Raw genomic sequence first — 18198 nt, 5'->3', positions numbered from 1 at the left:
GGCTCGCTCATGGCTACTACCGAGTAGAAAGGCGACCGGACGCTCACCAAGGGTGCTCCCGACCACTTTGAGAAGCTACTTGAAGTGATGTGCCTGAACACACCTTCCCCATCAAGCACTTGTACAAGGACTGCGCACTCATGAAGCATTTCCTATCCTATGGCACCAAAAAGGGGGACCAAGGGAAGAAGCCTGAGCTGGCGGCAGACGACGCCGAGGGGAAGGATGGTAGCTTCCCAACACCAAATGGCTACCTCATGATCTATGGTGGGGTGGCAGCTTACGACTCCAAGCGCTGCTGAAAGCTCGCACGTCATGAGGTCTACACACTTAGTCCACCACGCCATCTTCACTATGGTGGTCAGAGTCCGCCATCACCTTTGACCGATTTGACCACCCATAGAGTGTCCCATAGCTAGGAAGGTACCCGCTAATGGATGACCTAATCATCGGCATGAAGCGGCTCACCAAGTTGCTGATGGATGGAGGCAGCGACCTCAACGTCATGTATGCCGAGACGCTTGATGCCATGGACATTGACTAGTCATGTGTCCGATCGACTGAGGTGCCTTTCCACGGCATTGTGCTAGGGCAACAAGCCATACTGCTTAGGCAGATTGACCTACCCATCACCTGTAGGGATCTGGTCAACTATAGGATGGAGACCCTCACCTTCGAGGTGGTCGGGTTCCACAAAACCTACCACGCCATCCTAGGACGACCGTGCTATGCGAAGTTCATGACCGTCCACAACTACACTTACCTAAAGCTCAAGATGCTAGGCCCACATGGGGTCATCACCATCGGCACCTCCTTCCAACATGCTTATGAGTGTGAGGTTGAGTGCTATGAGCATGCCTCCACGATTATCACCTTTGAGGAGCTCGTGGTCATCAAGGAGGGGACCACCGAGGAAGCATCTAACCCCAAGCGGTTGGCCAAATCTTTTGAGCCCATGGAGGACATCAAGGAGGTCCTCATAGACCCCAGCAACTCTGAGGACAAAGTGGTGTGCATCAGAACCACGCTTTCCTCCAAATAGGAAAGCGTGCTCATCGACTTCCTCTGCTCCAACAAAGATATCTTCGCATGGAAACCCTCAAACATGCCAAGCATTCCGAGGAAAGTCGTTGAGCATGCCTTGAGGATTAGGCCATGCTCTAAGGTGATGAAACAATGCCTACATTGCTTGGATGAGGAGAAGTGTAGGGCCATCGGCGAGGAGATCATGAAGCTTTTAGCGGCCGAATTCATCAAGGAAGTGTATCATCTCAAGTGGTTAGCCAATCCCATCCTCGTACAAAAAAAGAATGGGAAATGGAGAATGTGTGTTGACTACATGAGTCTTAACAAGGCATGTCCAAAGGATCCGTTTCCTTTGCCACATACAGATCAAGTAGTCGACTCGACCTCGAGGTGCGAAACCCTCTGCTTTCTTGATGCGTACTCCGGGTACCATCAGATCATGATGAAAGAATCTGACCATCTCGTGACTTCTTTTATCACCCCATTCAGATCGTTCTGCTATGTCACGATGTCATTTGGTCTAAAAATATAGGGGCTACATACCAGCGTTGTATGCTCAAGTGTTTTAGGGACCTCATCGGGCGAACCATTGAGGCTTATGTAGATGATATCGTGGTTAAAACCAAATAGGCTGACTAGCTCGTACTTGTCCTAGAGCAAACCTTTGTGAAACTCTAGGTAAACAACATCAAACTCAACCCTGAGAAATATGTTTTTGGGGTCCCGAGGGGTATGCTGCTTGCGTTCATTGTCTCCTAGCGCAGCATCGAAGCCAACCCAAAGAAGATCACAGCCATTATGGGGATGGGCCTGATTCAAAATCTAAAGGGAGTACAGTGAGTTTTGGGGTATCTCGCCATGCTCAGCCATTTTATCTCGCGCCTCGGTGGTCGAGGCCTCCTCTTATACATGCTTCTAAAGAAAATTGACCGATTTGCAAGGACACCCGAGGCTCAGGCAACACTTGACAAGGGCAAGGAAGTCCTGATGATAGCCCTGATTCTGGTCCCACTGACCGATGAGGAACCACTTCTGCTTTATATTGTGGCCACCACGCAAGTGGTCAGCGTCACCCTGGTGGTAGAATGGGAAGAAGAGGGACATGTCCTCATGGTGTAGCATCTCGTATACTTCGTTAATGAAGTCTTATCCAATTCCAAGCCTCGCTATCCCCAAATCTAGAAGCTCTTGTACGCCGTCCTGATCACCAAGAGGAAGCTGCATCACTACTTCGAGTCACACCCAATGACGGTCATGATGTCATTCCCTTTCGGTGAGGTCATCCAAAACTAGGATGCCATAGGGAGAATCATGAAGTGGCACTTGAGCTAATGGGTCAGGGCATTTCATATGCCCCTAGGACGACCATCAAGTCCCAGGTGCTGGCCAATTTTGTTGCAGAATGGACCGAGATCCAAATGCCGCCAGTAGCCATCGATCAAGAGTACTGAATGATGTACTTTAATGGATCACTGATGAAGAAAGGCGTTGGTGTGGAGCTGGTCTTTGTTTCACCCCTTGGAGTGCGCATGAGGTACACGGTTCGCATTCACTTCCCTGCCTCCAATAATGTGGTCGAATATGAGGAACTCATCAATGGCCTACGCATCACAGTCGAGTTGGGCATCCGATGGCTTGACATCCGGGGTGACTCACAGCTAGCCATCGATTAAGTCATGAAGGTGTCAAGCTGCCATAGCACCAAGATGGCTGCATATTGCCAAGAAGTCCGCCAGCTGGAGGACAAGTTTGATGGCCTTGAACTCAACCACTTCCCGAGACAACTCAATGAGGAGGCCGACATGCTAGCAAAAATGGTGTCTGGCTAAGAGCCGGTCCCGACTAGCATCTTCACTAGCGATCAGTACAAACCCTCAGTTCGCTATGAGGAGCTAGAATAGACTGGTGATGGGCTGCCTACCCTAGGATCGGAGGCTGACCAACCATCGGCTCCTTCTGACCTCGAAGTCATGGACCTTGACGAAGACCTAGTGACAAAGCCTAACCCTCTAACTGACTAGGGACACCTTATCTCGATTACCTCCTCCGCGACGTGCTCCCAACTAACAAAATGGAGGCTCGATGGCTCACACATCGTGCCAAATCCTTCGACACTATTGAGGGGGAACTCTACAAGCGAAGCTATACCAAGATCCTATAGCGCTACATCCCCATCGAACAAGGGAAGCTACTACTAAGAGATATCCATGGCGGGGTCTGTGGACATCATGCCACACCTAGGACCCTAGTTGGGAACATGTTCTGACAGGGCTTCTACTAGCCAACTATGGTGGCTGACGCTGAGCAGACCGTGTGTACTTGTGAAGGATGTCAGTACTATGCTCATCAAACCTGCCTACTGGCCTAGGCGCTCCAGATGATCCTCATCACATGGCCGTTCATGATCTAGGGGCTTGATCTAGTTGAAACCCTTAAAAGGGTGCCCGGGGGCTACATGCATTTGCTTGTCACCATAGACAAGTTCATGAAGTGGATAGAGGCTCAGCTAATTTCTGTGATCAAATCTGAGTAGGCCGTGCAATTCTTCCTCGACATCACCCACTGCTTTGGAGTCCCAAACTCCATCATCACGGACAACGGCATGCAGTTCACCAGGAATAACTTCCTCCAATTTTGTGATGACTGCCACATCCACATAAACTGGGCCACCGTGGCGCACCCTCGCACAAATGGGCAGGTCGATCATGCAAATGGCATGGTCATGAAAGGCCTCAAGCCTTGAATCTTCAACTGACTGAACAAATTCGATAGACGTAGGGTTGTGGAGCTTCCCACGGTACTCTAGAGCTTGAGGATGACCCCTAGCTGGGCGACTGGCTACACGCCTTTTTTCATGGTCTATGGTTCTGAAGCACTCCTCCCGATCGACCTCGATTACGAAGTGCCGAGGGTCTGGGCGTATAATGAGTAGGGAGCCAAGACGTCCAGCGTGATCACTCGACGCTCGGGCCTCACTTAGGGGCTAATAAGAATATATCTACTCAGAAACATTCTTTGCGCCCAACCCCTCCTTACATTGAGATCTAGAAGCAAGAGTTGCGGAAACAAACGCTGAGTAAAACTGGTCGGACTGCAAGAAACCTATGCCCCAGTGGCTACGGCGTTTTTGCTCACCAGCGTGATCAGAGTTTTTTTGTTCACACCTCGAGCTTTACAACCTTAACATTAGAAGGGGTTGGATCGCATCAACCTTTTTGTACATAAAAAAAGAGAAGGACCAAAAGTCTATTTGTCCAAAACAAAAGTTAAAAACTTGTCCATTTATTGCAAGTTCACCGTCCGACTCATCCAACTAACTAACCCCTTGGGGGGATGACTTCGTCCTCAATCTTTATAGCTAGATCCTATGCCAGGGGCCACCGTCTCCTCAATCTCCTCTAGCTCAGCCTTGGTGTAGCTGGGCACAAAGCCTAGACTCATCATCGGTAGATCAATGTTCTCATAATGAGAACGAGAAATCGCAAACGACCGATGAACACTGAAGTGGAGTGCGTGCCTCACGATCTCATGTGCTTGATCCATAATCTAGATGGTGTGGACCATGAGCGAGCTCATCTCCTACTTTGGGGCTAGCTCGAGGTCATCCTAGACTAGCTAGATGGCGATGCACAGGGTATCATGCTCATCGCTCCCCTTTAGGAGGGAGGCCTTCACCTCGCCGAGCTCCTTCTCTAGGCCATGGCTCTTCCTCACCTGCGCCCCAACCTTATTGTTGAGACCTATCCAAGTCACATACTGATCATGTCAAAAGGACTACCACATATTCTAGGGAGAAAGACAACAAGGGAAACTAGAGGCTTACCGTTCATGTCCGCCCGAAGCTTATGCACCTCATCGTGCTACCATGTCACCTCGGCCTCTAGGCGCCGAACCTCTTCCTAGCACTAACCGACCTTTGTGGTGAGCCTAGCGTACACGCCCTCAGCCACAACCTTCAGGTCCTTCTCCTCCTCAAGCTCGCCCTTGAGGTCAATCCACTATTGGTGTCAGCACACTCTTGGAGAGCCAAGTCATGCTCCATGCAGAACCCCTCTATGGCCTGGAGCAACTCATCCTGCTCCTTTCATAGCTACTTAGACTCCATGGTGTCCACATGCATCCTCTCGATCAAGGCTACGAGCTTCTCCTTGGCCTCGCAGGCCTCCTCGTGAGCATCCTTCTCCCTAACTTGGAGGTCGACTAGCTCCCGGGTGGTGGGGGCAAGCTCAGCCACCTCCTGATGGGCGGTGGCATGCTGTGTGGCTAGCCCCTCACTCTGCCCATCTCTTCGGCGAGGCGGTCCCAAACATCCTTCTCGCAATGAAAGAATTGGGACTTCTCCTGGCTAGGGACCATAAAAGACTAAGGAAAGGACACAACTTAGAGGCCTAGAAAGGGAGAATGATAGTCGGAAACATGGTCACATCATACCTAGCCAACTAAGGTGACAATGTCATGCAACAAGCTCAGCGCGGTGGTTAGAGCGCGAACCGCAGTCCCAACCTTTATGTGGATGCTCCCATATTCCCTCTCCTCTGCGGTGTCATCAAGGGAAAAAAGTGTCACCCTTGGGTCCCGCCGGCCTGCCCACCGAATCTAGGATCCTCCCCATGCATGTGGGTCACCGCCCATTCGGACCATAGATCAGGATGGCTCCATGCCGATCCCAAGCATCGCCAACCCCACTTGCGATAGCAACACCTCCAGAGTGGCCCCTTCGATGGTAGAGTGAGGTGGACACAGAGGCCTACCCCATCACCACATCTGCTATAGATGCCTCGGGTACGCCCTCTTCCATCCGCCCTGTCGCAGACGTGGCCACCTACACGGACGACAGTTCTGGTTGCACCGTCTCCGCCTATGATGTCGCAGCCACACCTGACCACAAGGCATCTGCCACAAATATCTCGGGTGCATCCTTCTCCATCCACCCCACCATAGAGGTGGCCACCTACATGGATGATGGCTCCGGTTATGCAATTTCCGCATGTGACATCGCATCCATGTACACGGATGATGGCTCTAGCTATGTCATTTCTGCCTATGACATTGCGGCCACACCCGGTTGTGCCACATTCACCATGGGTGTCCTAGACACGCCCTCTCTGTTTGCTCTCCTATGGATGCAGCTACTGGCTGCGCCCCTCTGGTTGATGCCATGGACCCCCCGGTGCCACTCCTACTCACCTTTGGCGTAATGCCAGCTGGCTCCTAACGCGTCTGCCGGAGGGCGAGGCTCTTCTTCAGCATAAGCCTAAGGAGAGTCCTGTGTCCTCCAACGCTATGAAAGACATGACGGTCAGTTTATGACAAAAATTCATTAGAACGAAAGGACAAAAAACTCTTAACTCACCTCAATGCCACTGGACGATGACGTTTTGCGGTCGGTCTGCCCAACCCCAGCTGCGCCTTGTCTATGCATTGCCACTTCAAGCCCTCCCTCTGCTCAGAGGGTCTAGTTGAAGTGGAGCGACCAGTTCCCGCTGGCTCTGAGGATGCCGAGGAAGGCCTGGATGGAGCTAGGCGGCTTGATTCCGCCAGCTCTGGGGGCACATCCTCCCCCTCTTGCCTAGGGGCATGCCATGGGAAAGCCCCCACCTGCGGTAGAGATGGGTCCTCATCTCCTCCTCCTAGCTCGTCCCATTAGACGGGCGACCTAGAGCCATCTCCTTCTTTTTCTTTTTCTTCCTTTTCTGAGCCATGCCGCTGCCTTCCTCGGTTTAGCTTCGCCCGCTCCTTCGCCCACTGCTTCGCCCGCTCCTTTGCCCGTCGCTTCGCCCGCTGCCTTCTCCTTCTTCATTGCCCTCATGGCCATGTGCTCTGGCAGTGGAGCGACGAAGGCTTGAAAGCCCAACCCCATCGTTAGCTCGATGAAGCCCAAGTCTGGGCGCATTGTAGGATGTCTCAGGATCAAGAACACGGTGTTGGACTCCTTCGTCGCCTCCTTGATGTGTTGTGTGACCTCGCTGTTGTGGAGCAGTCCCTGGGCGAGCACCATCCCATCGAGCTATGCGCTAGGTGCATCCCATATAGTAGGAGGGTGTGCGCCATAAGCAGTGCCACCCTCCTCGTTTGATACGCCGTAATGACAATGGACCTGCAAAGGCCATGGCTCTTTAGGATATTGCACATCCTCTTCTTTTCCTTCTCGGGAGGTCCCCATGACCACACCTATAGTGCCACTTCGATGAGGTGTCCGGTGAAGTCCGGCAAGGGGGCGGCGGTGTTGTTCTTCACATAGAACCAAAGCGCATGCCATCCCTTGTTGGACCTTAATAGCTGGTAGGGCATGTACTCAGCGAACCACTACCCCCGGAGGAGGATGCCCATGTATCCCATCGGCACCAGTAGGTCCTCGGCTCTATATCTCTTCTTGAGCAGGGAGGCAGAGAAGAAGTACCTCCATGGCTCAAAGTGGGGCTCGATCCCCAGATATCCCTTGCATAGCGCAATGAAGGCCATGATGTGCTGGATCCCATTGGGATTTAGATGCTTCAACTTGATCTAGTAATGGTGCTGTAGTCCCTAGAAGAATGGGTGGGGAGGAATCATGACTCCATGCTCATGGAAGGACGCGAAGGACATAACGTAGCCATCAGGTGGCGCTGACATCTCCTCATGACTGGGCACGAGCCACTCCATAGTGTCAGTCCTCCTGCAGAGAAGGCCGTGCTTGACAAGGCCCTCCATGTGCGCATGGGTGATGTCGGAGCGATACCACGACTCCATGGGAAGCAAGGGTAAGGAACAAGGATTTTGCTGGCAGCGCAGGAGTGAGGGCAAAGAGATCTAAAGTGCTAGCATCACAGAAGCAGAGAAGGAGAGGCTACGGTTAAGCATACCAAGAGGCAAAGGGAAAGGTCGCTATTTATAAGGGAAGATGGAGCGAGGGACGAACCGTCTGCCTAGATTGACACGCCTACCGCGCCTTGTCACATCACCTTTCCAAAAATCATGCACACGCCACCCTAGCCGCTCCTCAAAGGGCGCATTGGACAGCGGTTCACCCCCTTGATGGGCCAAAAACTACAGCAGGTAAAAGGGGATATGGAGCTAAAAACACTCCCACAACCCATTAAGGCCTAGGAGTTCGAAGGTTGTCCCATCGACGGGTTGACAACTGCTCCAGCGCATCTTTAGAGTGAGGGGTGGTTAAGGATGGGCCTACTAGTGGCTAGCAATTGAGTGCATGAGTGCCACGAGCATCCCGACCCATGTTCGAGTCTTGGCCAGAGCACGGTCCATTTTTTCCTCAAAGAAAGACAACGAGCCCTTAGGACCAGTCGAATAGACCTAAGAACTATATGGACTGGCTGTCAGGAATCTAGAGTTGATCACCAGCTGACCCATGCTAAGCCCCCACAAATGGTAAGCTAGGGCCCCACTCAGACTAACCCGTTAATAGCTCACTGAGCACCATGATTCGTCCATTGAGGAAAACATGGCACGGCTTAGCCCCTCTACTTTTATTGAAAAAATGCTTGAGGGAGGATGACCACAAGATGAGTTGACCCCTCAACTAGACCCCTACTATGAGTGGGGCTCGAGGGAAGCTGGACTCACGAGGAGACTGAGTATGTGATTGCATATCAATGATAGATCGATCGGGTTCTAGGGAGGAATCAGAATCAAGAGGGATTTTTTCTGACCCCCTAAATCCCATAGATGCATACTCTCGAAGAGTCCGAATGTGATGGAAAGGAATCATGACCCTACCAAGACATCCTGTAGCCCGCAAAGGGAGATTAAGACCCTCAAAATCCTTTCGTCTAAAAAAGCCTTTGAAGAAGTATCCTACTCCTCCGTGGGCTCAGGGGCTACTGTGGGGTATCAGTATTAGGGATACCTGGAAGAAGGAAGTTGATGGCCGCAAACGCTAACTCACCTAGATGGTCAGTAGCGTATTTTGATCTCGCCCGACCCCAAAGGTACGGGCTCCATCTCGCCCGACCCCAAGATTGCGGGCTCCGTGTCACCCAACCCCGAGGGCATGGGCTCCATCATGCCCGACCTCAAAGGTATGGGTTCCATCTTGCTCGACCTCTAGGGTGTGAGCTCCGTGTCACCCGACCGTGGGCTCTATCACGCCCGACCCTGAGGGTGCAGGCTTTGTGTCGCCTGACCCCAAGGGTGTGAGCTCTATCACACCTGACCTTAAGGGCGCGGGCTCTATCATGTCTAACCCTGAGGGTGCGGGCTCCATCTCGCCTGAACCCTTGGGTGCGCACTTCACCTCACCAGATCCCTCGAAGGGGGGGCTTCCACCTCACCCAATGGGGGTCCATACCACCTCCAACCACTATGCGTCTAAGATTATGAGCCTAGGGTCAAACTTCTAACACCAAAAAGGGAGTAAGCATGTCTTGACGTGACCCACAGCCACGACGGGCCATACCTTAGGACTCACATCACCAACAGTGTCGGGCGTGCTGGCGCTAGGCTACCTAATCCCGTATGACTTCTGACTGAGGTATTTGCTAACCATGCCGCCCACCAGGATGGAATAGAGCACCACGACCAGCTAACAACGCCCACATATAGTGCTAGTGATGAATAGGGTCACGACATGAAGCCACCCTTGTCATCATCAGCAGGATCGGTGGGACCCATGTAAAGAAGATGAAGGGTGCCGCAACCCCAGAGGCCTTCTTCCTCCTTGCTTTTCTCTCTTTCTCTCATGTAACCTGCGCCTTCCCCTTCAACTATAAAAGGGAAAGCAGGACGCCCCATGAAGGGCATGGCTCAACGCTGAATGGTTGAACGAGTTCAACTAGACTCAACTCCATTTGACCCTTCCATCAGAGACTTGGTGTAACACCCTAGGTGTTTGTCACCAGTTAAGCAGTGGGTTTGAGCTCCAACATGACAAGTTCAGTGGTAATCAAGAGCTCTAGTTCATAATTTTAAAGTGATGATGAAGGTGTTGAGGTCCAATCTATGAAATTGAGTTCCAACTTGAACTTGGACAACACGCCTTTGCTTACATGTGGACTCTAGTTAAGATTAGGTATAAGTAATGTTAAACATGCTTATTTCATGTACATTACATCAACATGCATCCATCTCGACCAGTGGAAAAGTTTTATGAAGTTTGGAGCCAAAAAGTCATATGAAATGATAAGTTACATTTTTGCTTAATTTGCTTCATTTAGCAAGAAACATGGGATGTCGACCAAACCTTGAAACCTTGCTCAAACAACTCTAATTAAACTCATGAACAAAAATTATGAAGGGTTTGTGTTGAGCAAATATCAAGAAAATGCTTCTAAGTGTGGGAATGGCTAAAATTGTCCTTTTCATGATATGGTTTTGACCTGTGTTGACCAACTGTCTGGAGTGCTTGCATGGAGTTGTACCTTGAATAAAAGTTGAATCTTGAGTGGAGTACAACAAACTTTATTTTTGGACTAAGACCTATTTCAACTCCTAAATGGTTCAAACAGTCGTCTTAAGTTTGAATGCAGTGGCCCTATGAAATATTTCTAAGTCCCTTATTAACAGCTGGGAGTTGACAAGATTGTGACATTTTTATCTTCTGAATTCATGTGACAGCTCAACTAGATTCCTTAATATGAGTTTAAGTACACTTTGTGAAGGAAACAACAAAATAAGTCTCATCAAGTTTGGATCACGTTTGCACCTTCAAACTTCAATCCCAAAATCGAATATTGGCTCTAAAAACTGCACTTTGGTTTGAATGTTTAGAACTCGTTTTTAGTTTCGTTTACTTATCTTCAGAGCTCTAGATCTCTCAAACTGAGCCGAATCTCACTTGGATCCTTTAAGCAAAGTTATTTGCCACATATAGCTCTACAACTCATAGTAAGAAGGTTTGATCCGCTATATCATGAAATTGGGAGTTAGAGAGGGGAGAAATTTAGGGATTCAGTCAGTTTTTGAACAGATTTGAAAAAACTTTAGGAGCAGTGCCATTGTTCGACCACACGTAGGCACTGTAGGCCATGTGGCTCCCTCATGCCCTCACATGTGCACCACCTTGCCCCCTGCTCAAGAAAATAGAGACCCGGCGCCCTCCTCTCACTCGCTCTCTCTCTCTCATTCTCTTTCTCTCACTCTATCTCTCGCACTCGGTTCCCTCACCATCGCTCTGCTTGTGAGCACGGGTGTGCCCACCATGGCCGCCACAGCAGAGCCCCTCCTCCACCACCGGTCCTTCCACCTCCCTCCTCTGGTCGAGTTGGCCACTGCACTACACCTTCCCCAGTCAACCTCGCCGTCCCCAGCTGCCGTCGTCGCCGTTTTCCTCACCGACGCCGAACCCAATGGCTTAGAGCCGCTGCTGCTCATGACGTGGTGCTACAAACCGCCTTAGGCTAGGCCGAGGCCACCTGTAGGTGTGTGCTGCCCCCTGACACTCCCCCGCCATTCCCCGCCGCTGCTGGCCCCTACAGGCCAAGGTCGACCAACCCCAAGCCGTCCCCTGCTTTGTCCCATGAAGAAGAGAAGGCGAAGGACATCGCACTCAAATTCGAAGAAAAGGAAGGGGTTTTCTATAGAGTCATGACTCATGTGAATAGTGGCTAGAAGGACTGTTTCGCTGGAATTTATTTTCATGGAAGTTCGGGGTTCTCGGTGCAAGTTTGTTTTTTCTTTTATGGCTAAAAATTTGGAAAATCAAAATAAATCATAGAAAAATTATACAATAACAAATGAGGACTTTTTGGAATCCTTGTGAGTAGATCTAAGTATTAGAGTCATAATATGATATGTGTTAGTAGAAAGTTTCTGTTGTGTCTATTTATTCTTATAAAGTGCTTTAGAAATCCTTTTAAGTTTGTCAGATGCATATCTTATGGTAGGAATGTCCTAAAAATGTGATTCTAGTTTTGGGAGTCTTGTTTTGGCATGTTCTAACTAAGAAAAATATTAAACATGTTGTTTGATCACTGTTTTTATGATGTTTTAATTTAATCATGATTAATGGTTAATTCTAGCTTACTTTGTTTGCTATCGTCATATCTTCTGTTGTACTGCTCCAAATGACCTAAAACATTTTATGCTAGTATACTTATAGCATGTGTGAGCTCTGGTTAAAATTTCATAATTTTTAGTGCATGTATGACTGAGTTATGAATTAAACTTGATTAATGCTTGAGAAATGGTTTTTAATGGTTTATAAATAATTTATATATGCACAAATGTGAAATGTTGTTCCTTTACCCTTGCATGGTGATATTTTGACCTGAGAAACCATAATATGGCTATATATTTATAGAAAATGATGATTTTTAGATTTATCTTGCTTTTACAAGTTTTCTTGCAATAGCAATTTGTCTTTTTCATAGTAATTAAATTATAAAATCTAAGCATGTGAAATTTATACAGTAGCCATATTTTGATAACATATAGCACTCATAAATGTCTCAACCCCAAACTAGTTGTTCTCATATATCACTAAAATTATATATATATGTTTATTAGGAGAAAGAATTAATAAATGCATAATCATAGATAAAGCTTGTAATTGTATCTGGTGAAGCTTTGAGTGATTGATGTTCAATAAAGTGTTGCTAATTATGTTAGTGGTGGTTGAAGTTCTTGAATGGCTCATGTGTGCATGCTCTTTGTTAGCAAAACAAGTGAAACATCAAATTGTTACATTCTGAAATGGCTGCATGTGCATTCTCTGTTTTGATGATAACTTTGTTGACCAAATTATGTTTTCTGTAAATATGGTGAATACAAAAGTTGTAGATAATTTTCTTATCTTGCTTGTCCTAAAATTTCATGATTTTAGGCCTGCTGGTTTAGGAGTTATAGATTTTACAAGTTTGCTATCAACTTTTGCTTGTGCCCTGAACATATCTGAATGATTATTTTATTTGGCATACTTAAACATAGAATCATGTATTGGTAATAATAGGAGAGTTATAGTTCTTTTGTTAAGCTTTCCAAAATGTCTACAATCACTGCTTTTAGTGGTCTATAACTCCAGTTATAGCTGTTCAAAGTGGAATAGCAGGTTCTATCCAAATCTGGACAGAGATGCCTTCTTGATGTTGTTTAACCTTGTTAGATGTAGAATTATATTAAGATTATAATAATAAAGTTTTAGATAATTTAATAAGATTTTTATAAAGCTAATGATCATGCTTGTTGGATGCATATAACTTAAGATATGCATTTCTGAAGTTACTATCAGTTTTTTGTCCTTAGTTGTATAAGCTCTGTTTCATGATGGATTTTGACCTGGATATTTGTTGAATTAGCTTTTGATGTTAATAACAAAGCTTTAGATAATTTCATTAGCTTTCCAGAAAGTCTAGGATCACCCTTTTTGGAGGCTTATATGGCTGCTATGTTGCTATCCAGATTTTGTGCATATACTTGAAGTTGATTGCTTATGCTTGATCTTGATTGTATGATTACTATGATTAGTTTGTGCTAGATGATTCCTTAAAGTAACTTAATTTGAATGCCTCATTGGTGAATGCTTGGTGTTATTTTCTAGCTACCTTACTATGATAAGCATGTGCAATAATTAGTTAAATGGCTTGCTCTCTAGTGCTTAAGTCAATATGATGTTACCTTGTCCTTGCCTTTGTATGCCTGTTGTAGTGCATCATGAGTTGTTTTCCATGCATTCATACATCTGTATTTTTTATCTCATCTAGGCACGCTAGATTCATCACGTGAAGGACGTGATATTGGAGCCAAACCCGAAGATGGAGTTTGGTGAATCCATCCAGAAGACGGAAGGACTAAGCAAGTGTTAAGATGGGAGATGCTCGCCAAGCGAGTGTCGTCTAACAAACACTAACCTAGTGTTGGATCCCAGGCAAGCCCTGGAGCATTCTAAGCCTCCTATGTTTTTATAAATATCACTTGAGTCCTTTATGTTTGATGCATTAGGTTATAAGAGTTGATTGGAACCACTTGATGCATATAATTTCCTTATTTAGAAATATACCCTGAACCCTATGTAGGTCCAGGATCGAATATATGCTTAGCAATACTTAAACCGGTAGACGTCGGGTGATTTCCTGTCACCTGGAAAATATAGATGGATACCAAAGCACGGTTAGCTATATTTGCTATCGTGGAAAATAACCATGTGATGATGAATAAATGAAGACCGGATGGGATTTGGTGATTGAGAGACAGCAGGACATGGAGGTCTTGTGTGCATGTTTTATTCCGTCTATGTCGATTAAGGACTGTACCATTGTTGGCATCTCTGTCGAGATTAAACATATGCCTCTCACTTAGCTGGCCGGATAACTCGTTCTGACCATAAAGCCGAGTAGCTCAACTCGGGCCGGGCCCCATTTTGTTAGAGTGCGCACTCTGGATGATAGTAAGGATGTGCGCGGAGCTAGACGTGAGCCCAAGGGAAGGATAGTCCTGATCGTCCTGGCAGCTGATCGTCCCTAATTGTGCGAAGCTAGTCGAACCCGCGAAATGTGAACCTTATCAAAGGTGACCTAAGGCTACCATGGCTGGTAGATCTGGGTTTGTGTTTGAAATAAATTTTCAGCTGGTTGAAATCGATTCAAATCGTCGTCTCTCCCGGATAATGAGAAATTCGACTAGCTCCAGCATCGTAGTAACTGAATTATGGAATATGATGAACATGAAATTATTACACCGGCTATGGTTACTATTGCATGTTACTAAATGATATGCCACAAGTTTGGCACATGTTAGTTGTTAATCTAGAGATGAATAGATGTAATTAACTTGATGACCGAATTATAAAATGTATAGCTGAATTAGTGGTTTTTTATGCAAAATGTTGTCAAGCTAGCTCCACTTATAAAGCCTTGCATGATCCTTGGAGATATTTTATTTCTGGTTTGTGACGGGTAAGTCTAGCTGAGTACATTCGAGTACTCAAGTTTTATCCCACCATATTGCAGGTAAAGTTTTTGACCTGCTGAAGATGGTGGCTAACCATCGGTGAGCTCAGTGACTCTATATTTATTTCTCATCTATATGCTTTTGTCGGAGGATGTCACTTATGCTAGCAATGTATTTGAAACTTATATTAATGTAATCATTTGAATGCTATATTGTTTTTTCTTAATCGGTTTTGAAACCCAAACTTGTACTATATTTGTGAACCCATTTGTAATATTATTTCTGCTGTAACTCTGTATATGTGATGTGTATTTGCTTAATCATACGATCTTGGTTATAATGTTGATTTACCGAGGTCCTTCGTGGCACTCGGCGGACTACCAGGTTTATGTAAGTGAAAGTATGCGCACGTCAACGTGTTAAACGGGGACAGCCGTACTTGATCTATATAAATTGGGCGATTCTGTCACACTTGGGACCTTCTCCCTCTCTCGTCCGTTTGTAACTCCTACTACAAACAAGTGTCGGTAACATGAGCAGCCTCAAACTGGACGTAGGGACATTCTGTCCGAACCAGTATAAACGCTTGTGTCCTCCGAGCACACCATCCGGATCAGACACGCAAACACAAGTTTATTAGGCAGACAAGTAGTAAATGGACTATTGATATTTCCCAATTAACAAATGAAGATACAATTTCCTTTTGTCCAACAGATATCAAAGAATTTAGCGCTGTATATGGTACAAGTTCCTGCATTCGCACAGTACATGGATGGATTCCTAAGAGGCAGCAAATAAACCACGTGATTCAAGTCAAAGAAATTCTTTTTCCGTAAATGATTAAAACCTAATATACATCAATATTGACCAAGGTCAAGTGACAAGAGAGAGTACAATAAGCTGATCTGCCCCAAAATGTAGCCGTGCTAGTCACCAAATAAGATACAGTTAAGAATTAAAGCGGATGCTGAAATCCTCAAACAAAAAAATTACTGACTTTTGCCTCCACTATTAAGGGCTAAGTATCTCCCCTAGGAAGGGCTATACAACATCGTTCACCACCAAATGAGATACAGGTTTAGAAAAAACCTATAAACAAAACCTTCTGATGATATATTATATCCACAAAACAAAACTTTACGATCGCCTCCAGTATCAAGAACCTAGGTCCCAACCAAACATGAAAACGACACGGATTACTTCAAAAACTTTCACCTATGTTTTTTTCCTCTGAATGAACATAGGAAGGTTAACCAGACTATGAATAAAGTTACCTGAATGATCTATATACAGTAGTCAGTTGATGTGAGGGTGAAGCGGCAGCCATCCTTCTGTTTCTGTTTTTCCCCCTTGTAATAACACAAGTTAACAGCAGCGTTTGATCAATAGTATCCTACTCTGGACTGGTAGAGCTCCATCCTAATCTTGGCCTCGGGCAGCAAGCCCTCGATCACCGGATCCTGTGACATGTATCCTTGCTTCCACGCCCAGTCGAGCACCGTCAAAATCTCGGCCTGCGCGAGGTCCTCGCTGTCGGGGACGTTGTGCGCGAGGTAGCAGACGAGGACGAGCGCCGCCGTCTGGACCACCTGCTCGCCGAAGTAGACGAGCTGCACCAGGTGCTTGGCGCCGCCGTGGGCGATGATGGACTTGCAGTGGTCCACGTGCAGGTAGTTGTCCATGCACGCGAACTTGGCCAGCGCCGCCGCGGCCTCCATGCTCACGTCGGCCTCCCATGACCCGGGTCTCCGTCGCCCGGAACGTCCTCGACAGGCACCCCAGGCACGTGACGCAGGGGATGAGGAGGTCGTCGTAGTCGGCTTTCTCCACGACGCGGAGGAGCTGGTTCACCACGGCGCGGGCCGAGGGGGAGGTCGGCTTGAACGCCGACCGCCGGAGCTCGGCGTTCTGCTCGGCCACGAGGCAGATCTCCAGGAGCGCTATCGCCGAGTTGTACTGCACGTCGCCCGTGGCCTTCTCGAGGAGGATCGAGAAGCAGAGCAGCGCCCTCGACTCCGTGATGTTCTTGCAGATGGCCGGGTTGCCTGTGGCCAGCGTGCGCAGCGCCCGGGCGGCGTGCGCTTTCAGGTAGGCCTTGATCTCCGGGTCCTCGTACTCCCTCCCCCGCGTGCTCGTGGCGGACATGGACGCGTTGTGTAGCCTCATCCCGGCCATGCCGACGGGTCTGGCACTGGGACCGGGAACCGTCGCGCTCAAAGAACTACTGGCGCCTGTCGTCCCGCCACCGCCCACGGTTGGTTTCGCCGCGGCCACGGCGGCGGCGGCAGTGGCGGTGGCGGCTTGCTCCCCGCTGCCCGAGGGGTCCTGTGAGCTGTCGTTGCTCTTCTTGTCCATGAGCACGGAGTGGATGGACATCTTGGAGGCGACGGCGTACTTGGAGTGCTCCTGCACCGTCTCGAAGGCGAGGTGGGAGACGAGGAGGCGAATGATGTTGTGCTGGAGGAACGCGTCCTGGCATTTGGGGTGGTTGGCGGCGAGCTCGGAGGCCGCCCACGCCACCATCCCCTGCACCTTCATGGGCGCGTCCTTGAGGATCTTGACGAAGGAGGTGCAGACCCCGGCGAGGATCATGAGGTCCACGCACTCGGGGTCGCGGCCGAGGAGCCCGATTGCGAGGGCGGCGCTCTCCTGCGCGTCGGCGCGTCCTTCCTTGATGAGCCGCAGCAGCGGCGGGACGCCGTCCTCCTCGATGATGAGCCTGCCGTAGCGGTCGTTGTCGCGCGCGAGGGAGACAACGCTGGCGGCGGCGTCGGCGCGGGCCTCGAGCCCGCCGGACTGCAGCACGGCGATCTGCTCCCAGATGAGGAAGAGGATGGGCTCGTTCTGCGCGATGGGGGGCAGGCCGATGTGGTCGTCCTCCTCGTCCTCGTCGGAGGCGGCGTAGTTGGAGACGCGGAGGATCCAGGTGAGGTCCCCGAGGGAGTTGTCGAGCAGGTAGGAGGCCTTCTTGAAGGACCCCGCGGGGATGATGGTGAAGACGCGGCGGACGAAGCCGTGGCCGCAGCAGCGCTCCAGCAGCGCGGCGGCTTTGTCGAGCGCCTTGTCGGTGTCCTTGAGGATGCGGCGCTCGGGGCGCTCGTAGAGGTCGGCGCGCGCCGCCTGCCGGAGCAGCGTGGAGAGGCGCTCCAGCTTGGCCTTGAGGTCCTGGCACTCCTGCCGGCACGTCTGCGCCTCGTCCGCCCACTTGATCACCTGCTCCGCGAGCTGGATCGGCCGCGCAAGGCTCGCCTTCAGGTCGTCCATCCGCGAGAGCCCCCGCCGTTCACGTTCAGTTCAGTGGAAGGGATCGATCGGTCGGACAATGCCGCGTGCGAGCGAGGAAGAACGAGG

At 48.9% G+C, this 18198-nt stretch overlaps 1 protein-coding gene and 1 pseudogene across 1 annotated transcript; one reads left to right on the top strand and one right to left on the bottom strand.

Moving 5' to 3' along the window:
* The first annotated feature begins 433 nt into the window (after positions 1-433).
* Positions 434-1042, top strand: LOC136500071 (uncharacterized). The gene is made up of 2 exons (XM_066495494.1): positions 434-507; positions 640-1042. Exons 1-2 carry the CDS (start codon positions 434-436, stop codon positions 1040-1042), a joined length of 477 nt encoding a protein of 158 aa, XP_066351591.1.
* A 14862-nt stretch (positions 1043-15904) lies between these two features.
* LOC136502002 (uncharacterized) lies at positions 15905-18198 on the bottom strand (annotated as a pseudogene).

Source organism: Miscanthus floridulus, chromosome 13 (genome assembly GCF_019320115.1).
Source record: "Miscanthus floridulus cultivar M001 chromosome 13, ASM1932011v1, whole genome shotgun sequence".
In the NCBI taxonomy this organism is placed as follows: Eukaryota; Viridiplantae; Streptophyta; class Magnoliopsida; order Poales; family Poaceae; genus Miscanthus; species Miscanthus floridulus.
This window is presented reverse-complemented; position numbering and strand designations above follow the sequence as displayed.

Bases quoted from the DNA above. Each gene is read 5' to 3' on its own strand.
- LOC136500071 (XM_066495494.1), top strand. From the start codon at position 434: ATGGATGACCTAATCATCGGCATGAAGCGGCTCACCAAGTTGCTGATG. The intron at 508-639 runs GTATGCCGAGAC...CATCACCTGTAG, and splicing joins GGCAGCGACCTCAACGTCAT to GGATCTGGTCAACTATAGGA.